The sequence below is a fragment of the Condylura cristata genome, unplaced genomic scaffold, assembly GCF_000260355.1.
Source record: "Condylura cristata isolate star-nosed mole 26May11 unplaced genomic scaffold, ConCri1.0 scaffold00020, whole genome shotgun sequence".
In the NCBI taxonomy this organism is placed as follows: domain Eukaryota; kingdom Metazoa; phylum Chordata; class Mammalia; order Eulipotyphla; family Talpidae; genus Condylura; species Condylura cristata.
The window spans coordinates 34,729,767-34,748,237 of NW_004567121.1; the positions used below are offsets into that span (position 1 = coordinate 34,729,767).

The 18,471-nt window shown below is 45.6% G+C and overlaps 1 protein-coding gene across 1 annotated transcript in view; it reads left to right on the forward strand.

Annotated features, from left to right (window-relative positions):
• The window catches only part of NBAS (neuroblastoma amplified sequence), a 227,094-nt gene that overhangs the window by 131,733 nt on the left and 76,890 nt on the right, over positions 1-18,471 (forward strand). Inside the window, exons 34-38 of the mRNA XM_004686434.2 lie at positions 998-1,155; positions 1,910-1,999; positions 11,943-12,110; positions 14,391-14,504; positions 14,821-14,944. Coding sequence (XP_004686491.1) covers positions 998-1,155; positions 1,910-1,999; positions 11,943-12,110; positions 14,391-14,504; positions 14,821-14,944 — 654 coding nt within the window. The remainder of the gene's footprint in view (positions 1-997; positions 1,156-1,909; positions 2,000-11,942; positions 12,111-14,390; positions 14,505-14,820; positions 14,945-18,471) is intronic.

The following is an 18,471-nucleotide window of genomic DNA, read 5'->3' on the forward strand; positions in this document are numbered from 1 at the left end:
AGAGCAGAGCCCTCAATGTCCACCCTGAGAGCAGAGTCCTCGATGTCCACCCTGAGAGCAGAGCCCTCGATGTCCACCCTGAGAGCAGAGCCCTCGATGCCCACCCTGAGAGCAGAGTCCTCGATGCCCACCCTGCAGTTGACGTCAAGTTCAGAATCATTGGTGTTTTCTGGAAAAACCTAGTTGTAGTCTTCTGTAACTGTTTATTTCGGTGCCCTTGTAGTAACCTTGTTCCTGTATGGGTGGCAGCTGCATTAACTTCGCTTTCCGTAGTCAGTGAAGTTCCGTTGGGTGGAAGCCTTGGTGCTCAGAAGGAAAGACGTGCTGTCTAGCTGGGGCTCCCTCGGGTGGGAAAGGCGGTGTGCAAGACGGGGAGAGTCACAGCACGAGGGTCGTGCTCTGTGGGCTGGGCAGCCTTCTGCCCTCCTTGGAGCTCCATCTTTTCAAGTGCGTGATTCTGCGTGACTAGCAGTAGTAATTTCTCTCTTTCTGATCACTTTGATGTTTACAGAGTGCTTTTAGATTTACATGCTGTCTGATCCTTTTCACAACCCCGGGAGGGAGGCTTTGTCAGCGGCATCCCGTGCAGCGGGAAGAGTGATATCTGGAAGGTTCTCGTGCTGCCTCACTTCTGGATGGCTGGCTGAGGCCATCCTCTCAAATCTTTGGGACTTAGGCTTCTGGTTTTTTGCCCACTGTTCAAAACTCTGTAGATTATCTGTGACAACAAATAATTGCTAGGTAAAACTGTCATAGAGTTTGTCAGAAGAAACTGTCTGAAATAGTGTTAAACATTTGGCATAAAGCAACAGCTCAGCCTCTGTTTTCTACCTCAGCTCTGTGTACATGTCTGCTCAGGTAAGAACATGTCACCAGTGACTAAGGTTTCAACCTGGTGCACAAGCCCTGGGCCGAAGGACGTGCATTCCTCATGTTAGCCTGGAGTTTTCACTACTCGTGAAACTTGGTTTTGTTTTTTTCCTTCCCAAATTTTTAGGTTATTCTAAAAGCTGGGATGTTTGTAGCCGTTTAGGACAATCAGAAGGCTACCGGGACTTGGCCACACGCCAGGAGCTCATGGCCTTTGCTTTGACGCATTGCCCCCCGGACAGCATTGAACGGCTGTTGGTGGCCAGTAGCTCTCTACAGACAGAAGTAAGTGCTGGCAAGAACCTTGACCCCGACCTGAATGAATGCAGATTTCTGGGTCTGTGGATCTGGATTTTATGGTCATCATCTAAAAATATTGGGTTGTTGGAAAAGTCATGATGTATTTTTTTCAAGCACAAATGCTTCGTGACTTTTCCAACAACCCAATAGTACAAGAATTTTAATTGATACACAAAAAGTAGCTTGCCACTTATGTGAAAAGGGATTGGAAGGTACCAGGATGTGCACTGTTGGTGGTTTTCCTGCAGTCAGGAAGAGAGAAATTAATACTGGGAATACTGAACATGATGGGGAAAGTTAGTGTGGTCAAGACGAGAACACGGGAGTGATGGCCATGTAAAGCCAACTTGATGCCAGTGCTGTAAGTACCAGTGCTCGGTGCTGGCACCGTTCTTCAGAGAGACTTCAGGAATGGCAGGGGTACGCTGGTGGGGGGACAGGACATTTCCTGACATTCATAGGGTGGAGCTGCAGAGAGGATAGAGTAGGGCCCTTGCACTAGGATACCCAGAGATGCTGGAATTCGGCTCCTGGCCACTCATGACTCCGCATATCAGTGGGTGCGTCCTCGTCAAGCTGTCGGTGAATCCTGAAGTGAGCTGTTTGCAAAACACTGTGCATTATGAAGCAGCTGTCTGTTCTTTGGGGTGCACTTAAAAAATCTTAAGTCAAGATTTTTTAGAAAGGCAAATTTAAAAACACAATTCCTTTATCATGCATTGTGCTTTTTTCCCACCAGATTCTTTATCAAAGAGTTAATTTCCAGATCCATCCAGAAGGAGTGGAAAGTGTCAGCGTTTCACCACTAATTAGTAAAGCATTGCCGGAGGTAAGGGGAAAGTTTGAGAGCTGGCTCTCATGCCCTCATGAATGAGTGTGTGTGTGCCCGTGCGTGAGGGCAGTTTCTTTAAATGCTTACATATGTGATACAACATTCATATGGAAAAATACACAAACAAAACTAACCTGCTCTATAAAGTATCCTGGAGAAAATGCCACGAAACCACCACGTATGGCCCTGACTAACACACATCACCAGATCTTTGTCTTTTGCTCTTGTTTTAGATAATGTTCATACCAGTCACACCTCTCCCAAAATGACAGTTTCATTTTACCTTTGTACCTGCTAGAAAGAGTTGTGTTCAGTCTTGTGTCTGTGAGATTCACCCATGCTGCTGGCTCAGCCACTCACTGCTACTGTGGTACAGGAGCTGGTTACGGTTCACACATTCAGCTGTCACGTGACTTTGGCTGTTCTCAGAGTGGGCTGCTCCATCACCCTGTCCACCACGTTATACACATCTTGGGCTTCTGCCTGCCTGGCCCTGGCAGGGTTCCTCCTCAGAAACGTGTCCAGCCTCAGGGGAGAGCCCCAACAATTTCCCAGGTGCTTTTACCAGTTGTGGTCTCCACAGCAGTGTTTGGAATTACTTTTAACTCCAGCCAGCACCTCGGCATTGTTTGTTTCCTAAATTTACCTCTTAACTGTTTAGTCAGTTTTTTGGTGATTCTGGTTTACATTTTGCTAATTACTAATGAGGTGAAGTCATCTTAGGAGCGGTGCTTCCTGGCTGAGGTACCCATTCAGGTGCTACCTCCATTCCCTGTTGGACTTTTATCCCTCTTCCTGTTGCTGAGATTCTTAGAACGCAGTTTTCCGGTCTTGTCGAGTCTGCCTGTGTCTCAGGATAGCTCGTCCCAGGAGAGGAAGGGGGAGCACACCCCGCTGTGTCCTCTCTGCTGCTGGCCAGCATCTGCGCCCTGGAATTTCACTTTTCATGACTGTTTCCAGTAATGTAGAATTGGCATTTGTTCTTAATTTAAAAAATGGTTTTGTTGTTTGGGGATCATAATGAAGGGAACAATAAAACTCGAAAAAAAAAAAAAAAAGGTTGTATTTGAGGATAGCTGAGTAAATAAGGCCTAATTACCTGTTCATAGAATTGGCACTTTTTTAGGTTCAAGTAGCCCAGTTTCTGGCCTTCCGACTAGGTCAGGAAAAAAGTGATAATCCTCTTTGTAGGGGCTTTCTACAAGATTCCTCTAAGTGGTTATCTTCACTTTCAGAGGTAAAATGTCATTCATTTTTCAAGTTCTGTTTTGGAAGACATGCTGTGATAAGTGAGCCATACCTATCTTTTTCTTTAATTGCTGAACCCATTTTGCTAAGCTCATTAGTTAGATGTATACTCTTAATTGCTTTGAGAACTCTGATTCAGAACTTCAGTTGTAGAATCTGTTGGTGGAATTAGGGTAAAATACGAGTTTTTGCTCCAAGTAAACTGCGTGTAACTGTTTTGTTTTCATCTTTCTTTTGAACTTTCCACTTGACAGACACGTACTGAGCACCTATGTGTACCCCTGGGATGGTGCTAGATCGCAGGCTCTCAAAGAAGTTTCTGATGTGACTACTTTTGCTCTTAAGGAGTTATTTTCCTATTCTTCCTACAGTGGTGACTTCAGAACAGTGCTGACCAACAGAGCATTCTACAGTGAGGGATTGTTCTGTAATCCTGCTTGGTCTCACTTGTGTCTTGTTCCCGTCATCTTGTTCCTCAGCCCTGGCTAAAGTGCCCTTCTCTCTGTGAAGGTTCCCATGGGTTCTCTGCTTGCTCCCACATGCATTCTCACACCACTGTGTCGGGGCTTGGTATTGTGTGACACTGAAGGTGTGTGTTCACCTTCACGGTCTCTCCCTAGAGCGCGGGTCACGTAGTGTACCCCCAGAAATGTCTGGTAAAGCTCATTTGGAAACTCCCAGTCTGTGAAGTTGATGTCTATGATAAAAATGAACTAGAAAGTAGAATTCAGCTTAAAAATATAAGGGCTTTACATTTAAGTCATCTGTGCATGCTGTGTGTGAACGTTCCCGTATGTTTGACCAAAGTAGGGAGTTCATTATTTCTCCGTTCATTACAGCATTGCAAAGTGTTTCTGCTGAGCTCAGCTCCACACGCTTATTTTAAATCCCCATCCTTCTTTATAAAACCTATGAATAGCCTTTGGTGACTTTGGGTCTCCTGTCTTACGATTCTACAATGAAATAGAATGTGCCAGCCTGGCCCCTGGCTGACTTCTTTGCAGTAAGACCTGCTGTGTTTCCACCACTGGGCATATGTCGCCTCAGCACAGTCTCTTTAGTAAATACAGGAGACCACCAATGTCCTAAGTAGACATGTTCTACTTAGCAAGGAAAAGGACTTCCCCTAAAATGACTGTCTTTTGTTGTTTTCCCTTTTCTGGGTAGTTCCTTAAGAGCGATCCAGACTTCATTGCCCTCTTTCAGCAAATTGTAATAGATCTAGAAGAACTCATGAAGTGCAAACCCAAACCCTTAGCAACACATTATGGCTTTGATTCATGAAGCATATTTCAGGATATTATAGCTACTATTATTGCATTAAAGCGCAGTGCTTAGCCATAGATGCCTTGTGTTATACATTAATAGTAGATATAATAACCACATTAAATTGTAAGTCATAAATGAGATCTGTCGGTATGTGTAATCTTCCTAATGCTCAACTTTCATTACTCAGTTGTGAAAATGATTTTTATTTATAGATATCCAAGCAAAATAAAGATGTAATTGCTTTGCAGTAGCGTTTGCATTATTGCAAGAGATGCTTACAATTGAAGATACTGGCTATTCGCCCAATAAACATGATATTTGCTTGTAAGTAGAAAGAAAATACATAATTTGTGAGTAACTACCAAAATTACAAATTTCTAGTTTCTATCTAATGTTGATTATTATGTTTTTTAGATGTAACAGTATTCTACCACTTAGAGTATATTAACATTTTTGTTTAGCTAGTATTAGTTATATCACTTAGCCATGATGTTTTCCCTAGATAAATCTAATTAGAGTTGGAAAATGGGTTATATACAAGGTTCCCATTAAAAAATCATTTTCACTGTGGGAAAACTTGTTATGAACATTTTAAGTGGCCACAGATTTATGTAACTGGACTAACTAATGTTCAGCACTGGGGCAAGGGCTAAGCTAGAGCTATTTTGAATTTATTAAAGGATTGTTTAGAAATATTTAAGTAAAAGAGAGTCACGTGGCAGTTGCATTTCTTCACGGACGGGCCTTTCCCACCCCCAGTGGCGGCCCCGGCTCAGTCTCCTGCCAGCTGGCACGTGGCCGCGGGCTCTCGTGTCCACTCCATGTGGAAGCACCTGGTGCTCTCCCTCCAGGAGCCGAGAGAAGGCGCTGTGTCTTGGGGCGCAGATGTGGGTCACGCCAAGAGACTGCTAAATGGTTTTCCAGAAACGGAAACGTTTCTTCGCCAGGTAGTTTCAGGTCCCTTCCCCCACACCCTCTGGGACCCTGCCCCTGACCCGTGCTGGGGTGTGTATGTTCCCAGGTATCGCTTTGATCCACAGTTTGCACAAGATGCTGTTGGCCATCTTTACGTCTGGGGAGAAGAGGCTATAAGTATTTCTTACATTTTTAAAGTGCTTGTTTCGCTTAGCCTGTTGTGTGGGGTTTTTAAAGGTTTTTGTTTTGTTTAACTCCGGATGCAAGTCTTCTACTGGATGTATGATTTGAGCTATTTTTTGGGAGTCTGAGGCTTTTTACTTGCTTATTGGTACTTTTGAAGTGCAGAAGTTTTTAACGTTTCTGAAGTCCAGTTTATTAATATTTTCTTTTATTGATTCTTTTTTCTCCTGGTGAGTATTTAAGAATTCTGTGCTTAACTCAAGGTTGTGAAGACTTACTCCTGTGCTTTTTCCTAAGAGTTTTGTGGTGCTAGCTCTTATATTTGTTGATAAATAAATAACAATGATCTCTTTTTTTAATGAAGTAAGTATAGGCTTGGAGAATATCCACATACAAAAAAGTGAATTTAGAACTTTACCTCAGACCATACACAGAAAATAATTCAGTAGGTTCATATCTGTTTTGTTTCATGACTGATCCTTTTTAAAGGATTTTTAAATCTCATATTGAGTATGCAGAGAGGCACAAATTAGCATTTTGAAGTTTCAAGTAAAATAATTTCATTTTAGTGGATTATTGCTTTAGTAACTGTCTTCCCCCCCCCATGTGTTTTGAAATTTTGTTTTGTAAAATTTGAGCTCCAACCTATGCCATAAATTTTTCTGTAGACTCTGTCAGGATTCTGTAGTTTTGTGGTTTCTCTCTGTCTAATCCCTGGGGTCCACCCAATACCGGGTCCTGTGTCAGCCGCTCCAAGGGGCTTCCTTCCCTGTAATGCCAAGAATATGAAAAATGCATGTGGGGACCAGCGGGGTGGGCTTGGCCCAGCAGCTCTGTCTTTGTTCTTTGCCTCTGGGCTGCAGCTGCCTGTAAACACGTAACCTCGGGCACTGAGACCCCCTTGATTCACCTCTCCTTGCAAAGGAGCATCAGTCAGCCACTACCAGCACTTGAGTTCTGAGCCCCCAAGTGCTGAATTCTGTTCAACTGAGTCTCTTTGGACTCTTTTCTGTTCTCAGTATTTTAGAGGCAGGGAATAGAGTGAATTCTGAGTTCATTGTTCCATCTTGACTGGAATTCACCATGTTTAATTGCAAAATCTAACAGGCTTTTATTTCACAATCCTTTTAAGGCAAGGCAAGATAGGATTAAGATAATCAGTGCTCTCTAGCATACTTTAATTTAAAAAAATGAGATATGAAACATGTATGATGAAATGTTAACATTTGTTAACTTTTGGTAAGAGTACATGAATTTCTGTGGTAATTTCATTCTTTTTGCTTTTTTATGTTAAAATTAATAATGTATTAACATGTAAGTTATCATTCGTTTCTCTGTTCTTTTTCTCCACCCACCCATGTATGCACCTGCTGTTCAGAGGTAAATGTTCTGAAGTCTATATAGATTCTTCCAGATTTTCAGTGCAGCATTTCTCTATGCCCTGGAGAATTTTTGTTGTTGTTGTTTGTTTGTTTTAATTAAAATGTATTCATACTTTGATGTGTGTTTTGCCATGTGAGCTTCCATGGACATCGACCCAAATAGGTACCTATGGAGCATTTATATAACAACACAATTGTGGTCACTGGAAGTAACACTGTGAGTTATTTCTGTTCTTCTTGGGCTTCTAGATTGTATCCATTTATCCTCAGGTAGAGCTGCACTGAACACTGTGTATACACATCTTTGCCTGTTTGTGCTTCTATTACCCTGGGATAAAATAGGAGAAACCAGTCCCTGATGTTACAGGGCAGGGAGAGGGGCACCCCAGGAGCCCTAAACCTGCCTGCTCAAAATAGGTTCTACCCTTCACCACATGGATAAAACATGTGGACCTTTAATGGAAAAGAACTTGAATACAACTAGTGTGCAATACAGAAAAGACAATAAAGCTTTCAAATCAAGCACCCAGTGTTACCCACCCCCTCATGGGTAAACATCCACCCAAACAGGATGGACCCAAAGAAGTCCTGAAAGCCACCAGCAGTCTGTCTATAGCACCTTCCAGTAGGGACCCATAGAAAAGGGGCAAAACAGACAAGTCTGTTCACCCAGCCCAGGACCAAAGCAAGGGCAGTTTCCCCTGTCTGCTCCATGGGCCTCCTGCAGGCCGCCTTCCGGGGCTCCATCCTCCTTCCTTCCCACTTCAGTCTCCTCTCAGCTTCTCTTCCCTGCTCCGCTCCACCCTCCCTTGGGTGGAGCAGGGACCCCGGAATCTCTCCTTTGCTTGGGTACCCCCCGTTACACTGAAAGAATTTCTTGTAATTTTTGCTCTATCAGATTGTAAGTGCTCACTAGTGGTACTTTGTGATGGCAACACATACTTCCATCCTGCAATTGCTTTGAACAGCAAAAATAGGTTAGCAGATTGAGCCCTACATTATTTATTTTTGTTTACTATGATTATTTTTTTTGGTAACATTGATGGCATATTCCTTTTGCACCCTGTTGTCCATCCAGCACTAGGTCTTAGATATAGTAGGTGAGCCAAAAGGTAAAGCACTCAGTAACTCAGTAAAGATCTTTTGTAGCTACAGGTAAAACCCAAAATAATGTATCAAAAGTAGCTTAAAACATTGGGCACAGAAAAAATAAAATAAAAATGCACGTCATGTATTTCTGTTTTTTCCTAACTACCAGTTTGGTTTTTTTTTTTTTTTTTCCAATCTGAGAATCCAAGTATTCTAGGAGATCCAAGAAGGGTTTGGACTCTGAAGCTCCTAATAGTGTTCTGAATAGTGTGTGTCCTTGTGATGTGTGTGGCTGTGCGTCCACACGTGTGCACTTGTTTCTGTGTGCAGCTGTCTGAGGGAGGACTTCCAGTTTTCATTAGAAATATACAGGTGTCTGTGACTCCCAAAGGTGGGAATGTCGAAATTCTTACCTGGCCTGTCAAACAGCAGATGAATTGAAGCCATGTCAGACGTTCTCTGTAATTTACTATGGACTATTTTTCTGCTACCTTTTCAGACAGGTAACTTCTGAAAGTAGCATCATCAGCAACAGGGTCGCTTTCTTAATATCTGCATTCAGGAAGAAGTTCGCTGGAAGTGCTAGGTCCAGGGAAGCCCCTGGATCACCCAGAGGTCCTTCCTCTGGAGAGGGCCCGTGGCAGAGCTCAGCTGGAGCTCGGGTCATACTGCTTACCTAGTTTGTGTGCCGCCAGCTCAGGCCACTGGGGGCGAGCAGGTTTCTGGAAGGAACCCTCAGCTTCTCCGACATCAGAGAGTGGGAGTCCTAAACAGACTAGACATTGTGATCAACAAGAATTGTTTCTGTAAGCCCAGCGGAACATGCTCGGTAACGGTGTCTGTCGTAGGAGTTGAAAAATATTATTAGTGCTTAGTAAGTTAACCTTTGAGCTGTGTAACACACTTGACATTAATGAGATTTCATGTTAAATTTTATGCTGGAGTAGCTGATTTGGTTTTGGGGATTAATCTATATTTGCCGTTCTGCACTCTAATTAACAGTGTGCAACTATGAATACAGAAAGTGCTAGTAGTAATCATTTCTGGAGTAAATTTTCCCTAACTTCCTTTTCCTTTCTCCATTAAATTAATTTGAGAGAAAAATGTCTTCCTCATTAATGACTGTGGTTACACTCTAACCTGGGAACATTGCTCCTGTGGTCCAAATGAGCCTTTTATTTTGCTTTCGTTTTTGTAATTCTCATGGAGCCGAGGGGGTCTCCTGGGGGAGCAGATAGACTTCATTGATCTTTGGAAACAAATATTTCACGTGTTTTCAGTTTTCTCTCTGATTCAGCACAACTATGGGAATAGAAGTAAGGTTTAGGTTCATTTTGTGAAGTAGAATATATTTTAATGGCCTGTATTTTCCTGATATCTTTCAGTTGATCTGATTTTCATCAAATTAAGTTGTATTCTGTGTAAGTGCCAAATTTCTTATGTTTGTATCTCTAGTTCTAAACTTGGATTAGTTGATAACATTCAAATCATTCAATTCAGTCTTTCAATTAAGAATTTTCTATAGATGAACAGGAATTGAAAATGTGCTATGAAATCTTTTGAATAACATTTAGCGACTGTAAGTACAACATATTAAGCTTTAGAAAATGTCTCTTCAAACATTTAAACAGTGCAGTGAAACCAGACTTCTTAAATGTCTCTGCTGATCCAAGTTATGGTTTAGGGATTTCCATAAATTCTGAGGACATAGTAGTAGATAAGCATAGTCCCTGCTCTGCACAAGTTAAACTGCCTCGTGGGGAGACAGAAAAAAATCTTAGCATCAGTATGGAAAAGCGAGTGCACGAGGGTGCCCCTCGCTGGTAGGCTTGCACGGGAAGGGTGGTTTACTGTTCTTAACGCGTCGTACCTGCCAGGGAAAGCATAGGATATCTTTGCCATGTTGGAAAAGGCAAAGATTTCTTAAATATACCTTAAGTATTTCCTAAAACTAGTAAACATAAAACCAAAAAATCTAGTTAGACTAGTTTAGAGTTAAGAATGTCTATTCGTGAACAGATTCTTTTAAGATAATGAAGATAATGAACATAATAATGATAATAAATATTCACAACTCAGATGTGCATTTTTGGGTTCCACGTACATGAAACATACATACTTTTATAAAATATGGGATGTGTGTCTGGAATACGTGATGAACTCGTCGAATGAATACAGACAGCCCCTAGGAGAGGCCCTGATTCGACACTTCACACAGGAAGGAGGGGACTCAGATGGCCACAGGTATTCAAAAGGAACTTACACACATGAACATTAGAGAGATGCCTTTACGTATGCACTAGGCTGGTTGACATGAGAAAGATGTCCTCTGCCTTTCTGGAGGTCAAGCCACCAGAGTGCTTCACATTACTGATTAGAATATCAATTGGTATGAGCATTTTAGGAAGTGCTTGGCGCTCATTATTAAATCTGGACCATTCCGTTGCTCAGTAGATAGCCTGAGAGCTTGTGTTCCCCAGGAGACCATTACCAGCAGGCCCAGGACAGTACTGTCGCTCTCACCTCCAAACCGGAGCATCTGCAGTGTCTGTCAATAGAAGAGAGGTGACAGAGTGGTGACCTATTTCTCCGTGTAATGCATTACTCTAGCGATGAGTTGGAGTCTTCAGCTGCCGACAAGAATATGAATAACTGTATGTTGAATGAAAGAAATCAGACATAAAAGACGACATTTATACAAAGTACAAAAATAGGCAAAATTAATTCATGTGCTACAGTCATAATAGTGTCCTCTTTGGGGGTGGTGGTAGATGGAAGTGGCCTGGGGGTGTTTCTCATGGCAGTGCTGGCTCTGGGGGTGCATTCAAATCCATCACGTGAAACACATCTTTGAATCTATTTTACTCTGTAAAGAAATGTTAAGGGGAAGATCCTGGTTCTGACCTAAGACTGGCAGGGAGGTTCTCTCATGGCAGGTCTCTGCTTCACAGGACTGTGTGTATTGTCCTTTTAAAATGTCTTTTCATGGAAAGATTGCTTTAAGATAATGAAAAAATAATCCACATAATCGTCATAATACTAAATACTGTTTTTACCCGAGTGGTGTGATATGGACCTAGGCAGCCAGCGAGACAGTTCGTAGTAGTAAAACTCTTTAACTGGGAAAAGAAGACCTAAAGCTTGTTTGCATTAAATTGTGATCATTAGGAAAAATGTAGTTGATGAAGTTAGATACTAAATGAAGAACTTTATTTTTATAAAGCGATTATTACTGTTTTTGATCAAACACAGTTGTAGTCACTGTCATTTCAATTTAAAAGAATGTTAATACATTCCACTTTTCTCCACATGGAACCTCCCAGCTAGTCAGTGGAGTTAGTCTTTTAGCTAACTGCTTCAAGATTGGCTGGAGAGTCTATGTCATGAGCCTTTAACCACTGTGCATCACACATTGTTGAGGTGAAACACCAGACACCTTTCAACAGTTAGAGGCAGCTCAACTGAGCGCCCTGCCTCTGTCTGGGTCACAGTCGTGTTGCTAAAGTGAATGATTTTCTTTTCTTACCCTAAATAACAAATACTTGAAAATGTCTAGTCACAGAAACAAACGTGAGTATGTCACTAGTAGGTTATTAGATTAATACAAAATAGAGAACACACATTATTTGCATCACAAATATTGACGGGGGTTATTTGACTCATAAGCTTTGATTTTGTTTCCATTGAAACCAGGTTTTCTTTTGTAAATGATTTGGCGACTCTTTGCGTCACACTTTTCTTGTCACTAGCAAAGATGGATTTTAAATTCATCTGTGTGCGTTAAGGGGTCACGTTGCCACTCTGCTGTCAGGAGAGCACCCATGTTCCCTCTTGCTGTCTTCTCGCCCACGTAGGATGAAGTGGGTGTTCCGGGCAGCCACCCATCCGACCTCTTCCACTGGACGGCGGCCACCACCATGGAAGTCCTTTCCCGAACCACAACCACCACCAAGGCCGTGCTGCAGGTGGTCAGCGATGGGCAGTGGTGGAAGCGGTCCCTGAGCTACCTGCGGCCCCTCCAGGTGGGCGCTCTCTTCCCTTGCAGGTCACCTGTGTGTCCTTACGCAGCTCGTCAGTCATCTCCACCGAGTTACAGCTTTATCTTCTCTAGATCATTAAAGTCTCTTAAGTGGAGGCCTCCCATCTGGTAGAGAATGAGTATTTCACAGAATGGGATATGCTCCCCTCTAATCCTTGCGAAAGACAGATAGATTGAAGGAAGCTTTGGTTTATTCGTCAGACTTAAAGTTCAGCGATGAAAGGGAAAATAATTTCTCAAAGCATATTCAGCGGGTTTCCTATAGGCCTGTGGTTGAGGGGTGGCTCTACGCGTCCCCTTGGGGGCTGTTGTGCTTCTTTCCTGCTACGGCAAAAGCGCCGTGGACTGGGGATTCAAACAGCAGGTGTTTGTTTCTCACAGTTCTGCAGTGGGGAGTCCGGCCAGCAGACGTGGGGCTGGCTGGGGCCTCTCCCTGGCTCAGACAGCTGTGTCCTTGCCTCGTCTGCACTCATGGAAGCCCGTGGAAGGGGTCTCCAGAGTCTCTTTTTTTTACAAACTAACTCTTGAGAGCCCCGCCCTCATGATCTAATCCTCTACCACAGTCTCCCTCCTCCCACCCTTACCCTGGGGGTGGCAGCGTGGGAGTTTGGGAGGCCACAAACAACCCATCTCTAGTGGGGTCTCTGGGTAAAGGCAGTGGCTTTAGACAGCTCGGGACAGGCAGGGCGCTCACTGCCTCTCTGAGCCGTCTGGATCCACTGTTGCCTGCTGTCGCCCTGCCCCACACGGCTCTGCTTTCCTCTCACTGAAAAAGTCTGAGGGAAAGGAAATTCACCTGCTGCTGAATTCACCCCAAACACTCAGTGACTACTTCATTCCTTATGCACTGTGCAGGAATGGGGATGTTGGATTTCTCAGAGGAGGAATCCCCTTGAGCAGAAACCTGACTAACAGCAAGTGCAAAGCCCTCGTGAGGGAATGGGTTTGAGGTCTCTAGGAGGCGAAGGAGCAGAGAGAAGGGGGCATGCAGGAGAGCAGAGGGGCCAGCCGTGGAGAGCCTCCTGTAGACGTGCAGAGGATGTGGAGTTTATTCGCAGAGAGAGGGAAAGCTGCCGGAGAGCTCAGACCACGAGGTCGTGGGAGTCTGCGCTGTACTTTCGGTGGAGCCGCTTCGTTGCGTGTGCAGGAGCGGGTGGGAGGAGAAGCAGCCGGGTCCTCGTGCAGGCTCCGGTGGAGAGCCGCGCGGCTCCGGGTGAGGTGGGGCAGCGGGAAGTGGAGCTGCGTGTGGTGTGCAGGACAGGGGTTACGGATGACGGGCGATGGCCCGACTGACGCGCCCCTGACTGGCCGGACCTCTGGCTCCTGTCACGGCGTGCGCCACACTGGGCGGGGGCTGTGGCCGCCTTTCTGTCTCACCCGACGGGCTGTTGGAGGGGTCATGGCTTAGCGCGTCTGATGGTGCAGCGACATTGTTTCTTAGGCTACACGCTTGGCGTGAGGTTCAGTAAATGCTGCTGGGGTTGGTGAATGCCTTTTCCTTGGTTCTCCCAATTAGGAGCTTTCTGATCTGTTTGAGGAAAGTAAAGCGTGAAGGTATTTGACCTCACTAGACTGCGGAGGTACTACCTGGTGAGGAAGCTGATAAGCCTCGCATTCTGTGGGATGTAGTTGTCAGGGGGTAGGCAAGGGGTGTCATTGCATTTTGCCTCCTGGCAAGGTTTCAGCAGGTGAGGGGTAAGGTGGGCCTGGAAGGAAAGGAGCCGTTTGCACGAACACCTTTATAACAGAAGAAAGCCGTAGAGGACTGTACGGAGCATAAAATATTGTGTTCAGAGTGAGAGTTAGTCTGTATTGTAGTCAACATTTGTTAACTTTAAATGTGCTGTGCAGTTTAGATTTTATACTCTTGGCTATTTAGCATTGTTTTAAGCTACTAAAAACTTTTGAACAGGGGTCCAGTAGGTACAAACTGTTTTACGAAGGTTATTCAGGCTACAGCATGGGAAACCTGCACGGACACCTCACCCCTGCGTCAGGGCCCCTGATGCGTGGGTGGCAGTGACTAGTGAGAGCAAGAGGCACCGCAGGGGCTGCTCGTAGGCTGAAGCAGCTGCTCCTGCCTCCCTGCTGGACATTGGCGGCCCCCAGGAGCTCTCCTTAGACAGTGCAGAGACATCATTTTCTCCTGAAACGGGGTTGTCTGTCCTTGTCTGCCCTTCACTCCTCCCACCCTCCCTCTTCCCAACCCTTCCTCCCTCCAGCTCCCTTTTTATATTCACTGCCATCACTTGATTCTATTTAGGGGCAGGGATTTGATGGTGCTTATCAGGTTGGAACCATCGCCAACGAAGATCTAGAAAGACAAAGCTGTCATCCTTTTTATGAATCTGTGCTCGCCAACCCCTTTGTCACAGAGGTAAGGACAGTGTGCCTGCAGGCCGAACTCTTTATGTTGCTCTGGCATTTTAGTAGAAACAAAAACGTTTTTCTGAAAATATTCTTCTTTGGTTTTGTGCTTACGTAACTTGTTGGCTTTGTGTGGTTTGTTTTTGTAACTTATAACTGAGGAGATTAAAATGTGTTCAAAATGTGGTGTAAAATACTATGCTGTAATAAGTGAGAAGTCATGCGTAAATGTGCTAGAAGATAGAACATCATATAATATAGTTTTCAAAGAATATTTTAATAGAAATACATACACCTACCCCACTGACGAATCTGGCTTTGTCTAGTCTCAGGTAACCTATGACCCCTCCAAGCGCGTCCCGCTGGAAAGCTTCGCAGAGGTCCTGCTGAGAACTGGAAAGCTGGCAGAGACAAAAACCGAGGGAGAAGAAGTGTTTCCAGCAACTGAAGGTACGAGAGAAGGTCCTGGTTCTTTGGTAGAGTCACTCAGGTTAGGAGAATGTTCATTAAGAACGTGTAAGGGATGGAGAGTGGGAAACACAATGAAATTTCTCCAGGTTGTACAGCTGAGCTTCACACCGTCATTCATTCAGAATGCTTATTGAGTGCCTGTTGTTTTCTGGACACTTCTGGCCTTAAAGATTTGAAGGGACGAGTGTGATCCCATTCCTGCTTTTAAGTTGCTAATTATATAAAGTGATTCTCCTAGCCAGCGGTATAAAGTATTTAGTAACTAGGTCTTTCCTGATAACTTGATTACCGCTCACTTCACAGAAAGTAGATTATATTTCCTGTTAAGGATTGTCCTCAAGCTGGCATATCTTTCCAAGTAAATATTAAAAGAGTTAAACATATGCAAGGTGACCAGAGCCAACACACCTGTGGCCTTTTCCCTCCCTCAGGCTTCCCTCTCTGAGTTTCTAGGGTGGTTTCCTCTTTTCTTCCGGTTCACTTTCTCTTCTGCCCTCCCGGTGCAGACGGACTCAGAGGCTGCTGGAAGCCCGTCCTCTCGTCTGCTTGCCAGGGCTCAGTAAGAAGGGCGGGGCGGGCCAAGCAGCGGCCGACTCAGCCTGCTCCTCTGACCCCGTGAGAGCTGGGCTGCTGCCTGCTAACAGGCGCAGCTGTGGGGAAAACGTCAGCGACGTGGTTTGGGGCAGAACTGCCGTTTCCCCCGGACCCGTTCCTGAATCTGGTTTCTGGTCGCTAGACCATTTCTTCCTTCAGTCAGTAATTACACATGGTGGGAAGAGGGGGAGCAAGTGCCACCCCCGTTACTGTGCGGCCTGTGAGCACTTCATCTCTACCGGGTGTGCCAGATTCCTTCAGTAGTGAGGTGCCTGTTTTTCACCTCATTTCATTTCTGAAAGCCAGACCTACCCCGCGGATGGCCAGAATGTCTGTTTCTTTTCCCTCTGAAGAGTCGCTATTTAGTTGATGGCGCAGCGTAAGTATGTCACTGACGGCACACGGGGCATGCAGTTGTATTGCTGTTGCCTTTTCATTATTCTTCCTTGCTTCTGGCTTTCCCTCTTAAGCCGCGGCTGAGTTACTCTGGGCTCCATGGGCGTGGTTTGCACAGCCGGCCTGGCCTCGGAGGCCTGCACACTGGCTGGAGGTGGATGGGCCACCTGTCTGCGCATAATAACGGGCTGAAGCACTCAGGCGGGAAGTTTGGAGCCATTGACTAACATGTTTAGTCATTGCTGGGCTGACGTTGTCGATTATACCTCCACGGCCTCGAGCCTCCCCTGGAGGAGGCCTCCGGAAAGGCCGCCGCACAGCCGCACCTGGGAAGGCTTCGCGGGCCGGCGCGCCTGCTAGCCCAGCCACCTCACCGTGGCTGTTTTCCCCGGAGCCGGCTTTAGAGAAGGCAGGTCTGGGTGAGGCCAGAGCCTCCTCCTGCAAGAGGACTCGTGGCGCCCTCGACCATCTTGGCTGAGGGGGTAAGTGCATGGCAGGCATCAAAGTGACCTGCAACATGAGGCCAGCGGAGGGTTTTCCTGAGCAGCCGTGATGCTACCCCGTGATGAGGAGGGTCCAGCCCCGCCCTCCCCACCTGCATGTTACTCACGGAGGAGCGGCCTGGGCCGCATGCCAGGCACTGTCCTGGGCCTCGGCGGGAAGTGGAGGACGCAGCCCCTGCCTCCAGAGGGCTCGCAGTGTCCGTGAGGGAGACACGTCTTTGCGATGCGGTTGCAAGAGGCGAGGAAGAGCGGACTGGAGGTGAGGGCCCAGTGCGACCTGGGGGCTTGCGAAGGGGAGAAAACTTGAAAGAAAGGGGGGAGGAGTGGGACGAAGAGGCAGCAGCCTGTGCGTGCTGGGCTCTGGCTCTGCGGGGGCGCGCGCGCCGCGTGCCTGAGCCCTGTGCCCGCGCGGGGCTTTCCCCTTCGGCCGCTGTGGCGCCTGCCCGCCTGGGGTGAGGCCGACGTGCGTCACCGGGCGGAAGCGGGGTGCGCCGGACCCTGAGCCCCAGTCCCAGGCACGCGCGCGGACTGCAGGGGTTTGCTTCTTGCCCGTTCCTTCAGACGGTCATTTCTGACATTCAGACTTTGATTTTCTACCAAGGAAAAGAACCCAAGGACATTAAGGGATGACACGGCTTTCTAAATCCTGTTGAATCGCATGGGAGAACCCTTCAGCGCGCTTCCTGTGCATGTTGAGAATGGAATTTTTTTTAATATATAAAGGTGATTTGGGTGACAATCACCTCAGTAATTTACCCTCAGATTTATAATTTCTGAAGCATTTTCATAAGCATGGTCACATTTGGTATCTTGATATATCTTAAACAAATATCTGTGACTATTTTATAATAGCAAATTTTTGTCAGAAACGCAGCCCTGAAGTGATACAGCGTAAAGTACCCAAATTAAAAAGTCATGGTTAAAATGTGACTCGACTTTGACTCAGAAGTAGGTCATAATACAAATTAGACTTCCCAACATGATCTGACTTTCTCAGTTTTTTAATAAAGTTGATGAAAAGGTTTTTATGGAGACTAGCTGTAGAAAATTGATCATTATTTATTTAGCTAAATGAATGATTTAATGGTTAATGATTTCAAAATCAATAATATGGGCAGCTTTCCTCTGTGAATTTAGCTCTGGAATTAAATTAATCAGAGTATTTTCCAGAGGCACTTATTTTGCACAGAATTAGGCTTGGGCCTGAGGCATACAATTTATCTGATTTTGACTGTTTAACTAGTTTTGGAAATGTATTATATTTAAAATTTGAGGACAAGCATTGCAAATTAAATTCACACTGCTAAAGATAGAGAGCAAGTGTGTGTGTGTGTGTGTGTGTGTGTGTGTGTGTGTGTGTGTCAATAGCTATCTTACCTGGTTGCGCGAAGACTGCATGCAGGTGTAGCCGTGTGACATCTGGTGAGCCCCACTGAAACCCTGTGGGTTCAACCTACGCCAGGTCCTCCCTGGTAATTTCGTCAAATGTTGCTTCAAATGGCTTGCAGATTCAAAGACTGAAGACCTTCCTGTAGGCGAGGTTCAGCTTCTACTTTACAGATCCTTGAGTCTCTGTGAGGGCTGTAGCGGGAGACCCACGGTATCGTCGACGCCAGGTCCAGCTCCTGACCCCACTTCCTTTCACAATGTAGTTGCTCCTCTGTCGGGGCTGTAGGCCAGGATCCGGAGTTTCAGATATTAATAAACTGTGATCTGGTTGTGGGAGAAAAGATGTCAAGAGGTAACTTCAGTTATGTTAGGGCTGGGGAAGCGATCGCTTTCCTTTCAGCCTGGGCCATATGGGGTCACAGATGATCTCCCCAGTCTTGGTGCAGCTGGGAGGCCGTGGGCTTTGTGTGGTGGAAAGCGCCACTGCCGAGCACTGGAGCTGAGGTGGACAGGACCGTCCGGCAGGGACTCTCAGGAGGCAGATCCACAACTGCCAAGGAGCGTGAACATTTGACAGTTATCGCCAAGGATTTTTCTCTTTCCTTCCCCAGTATTTTTTTTTTT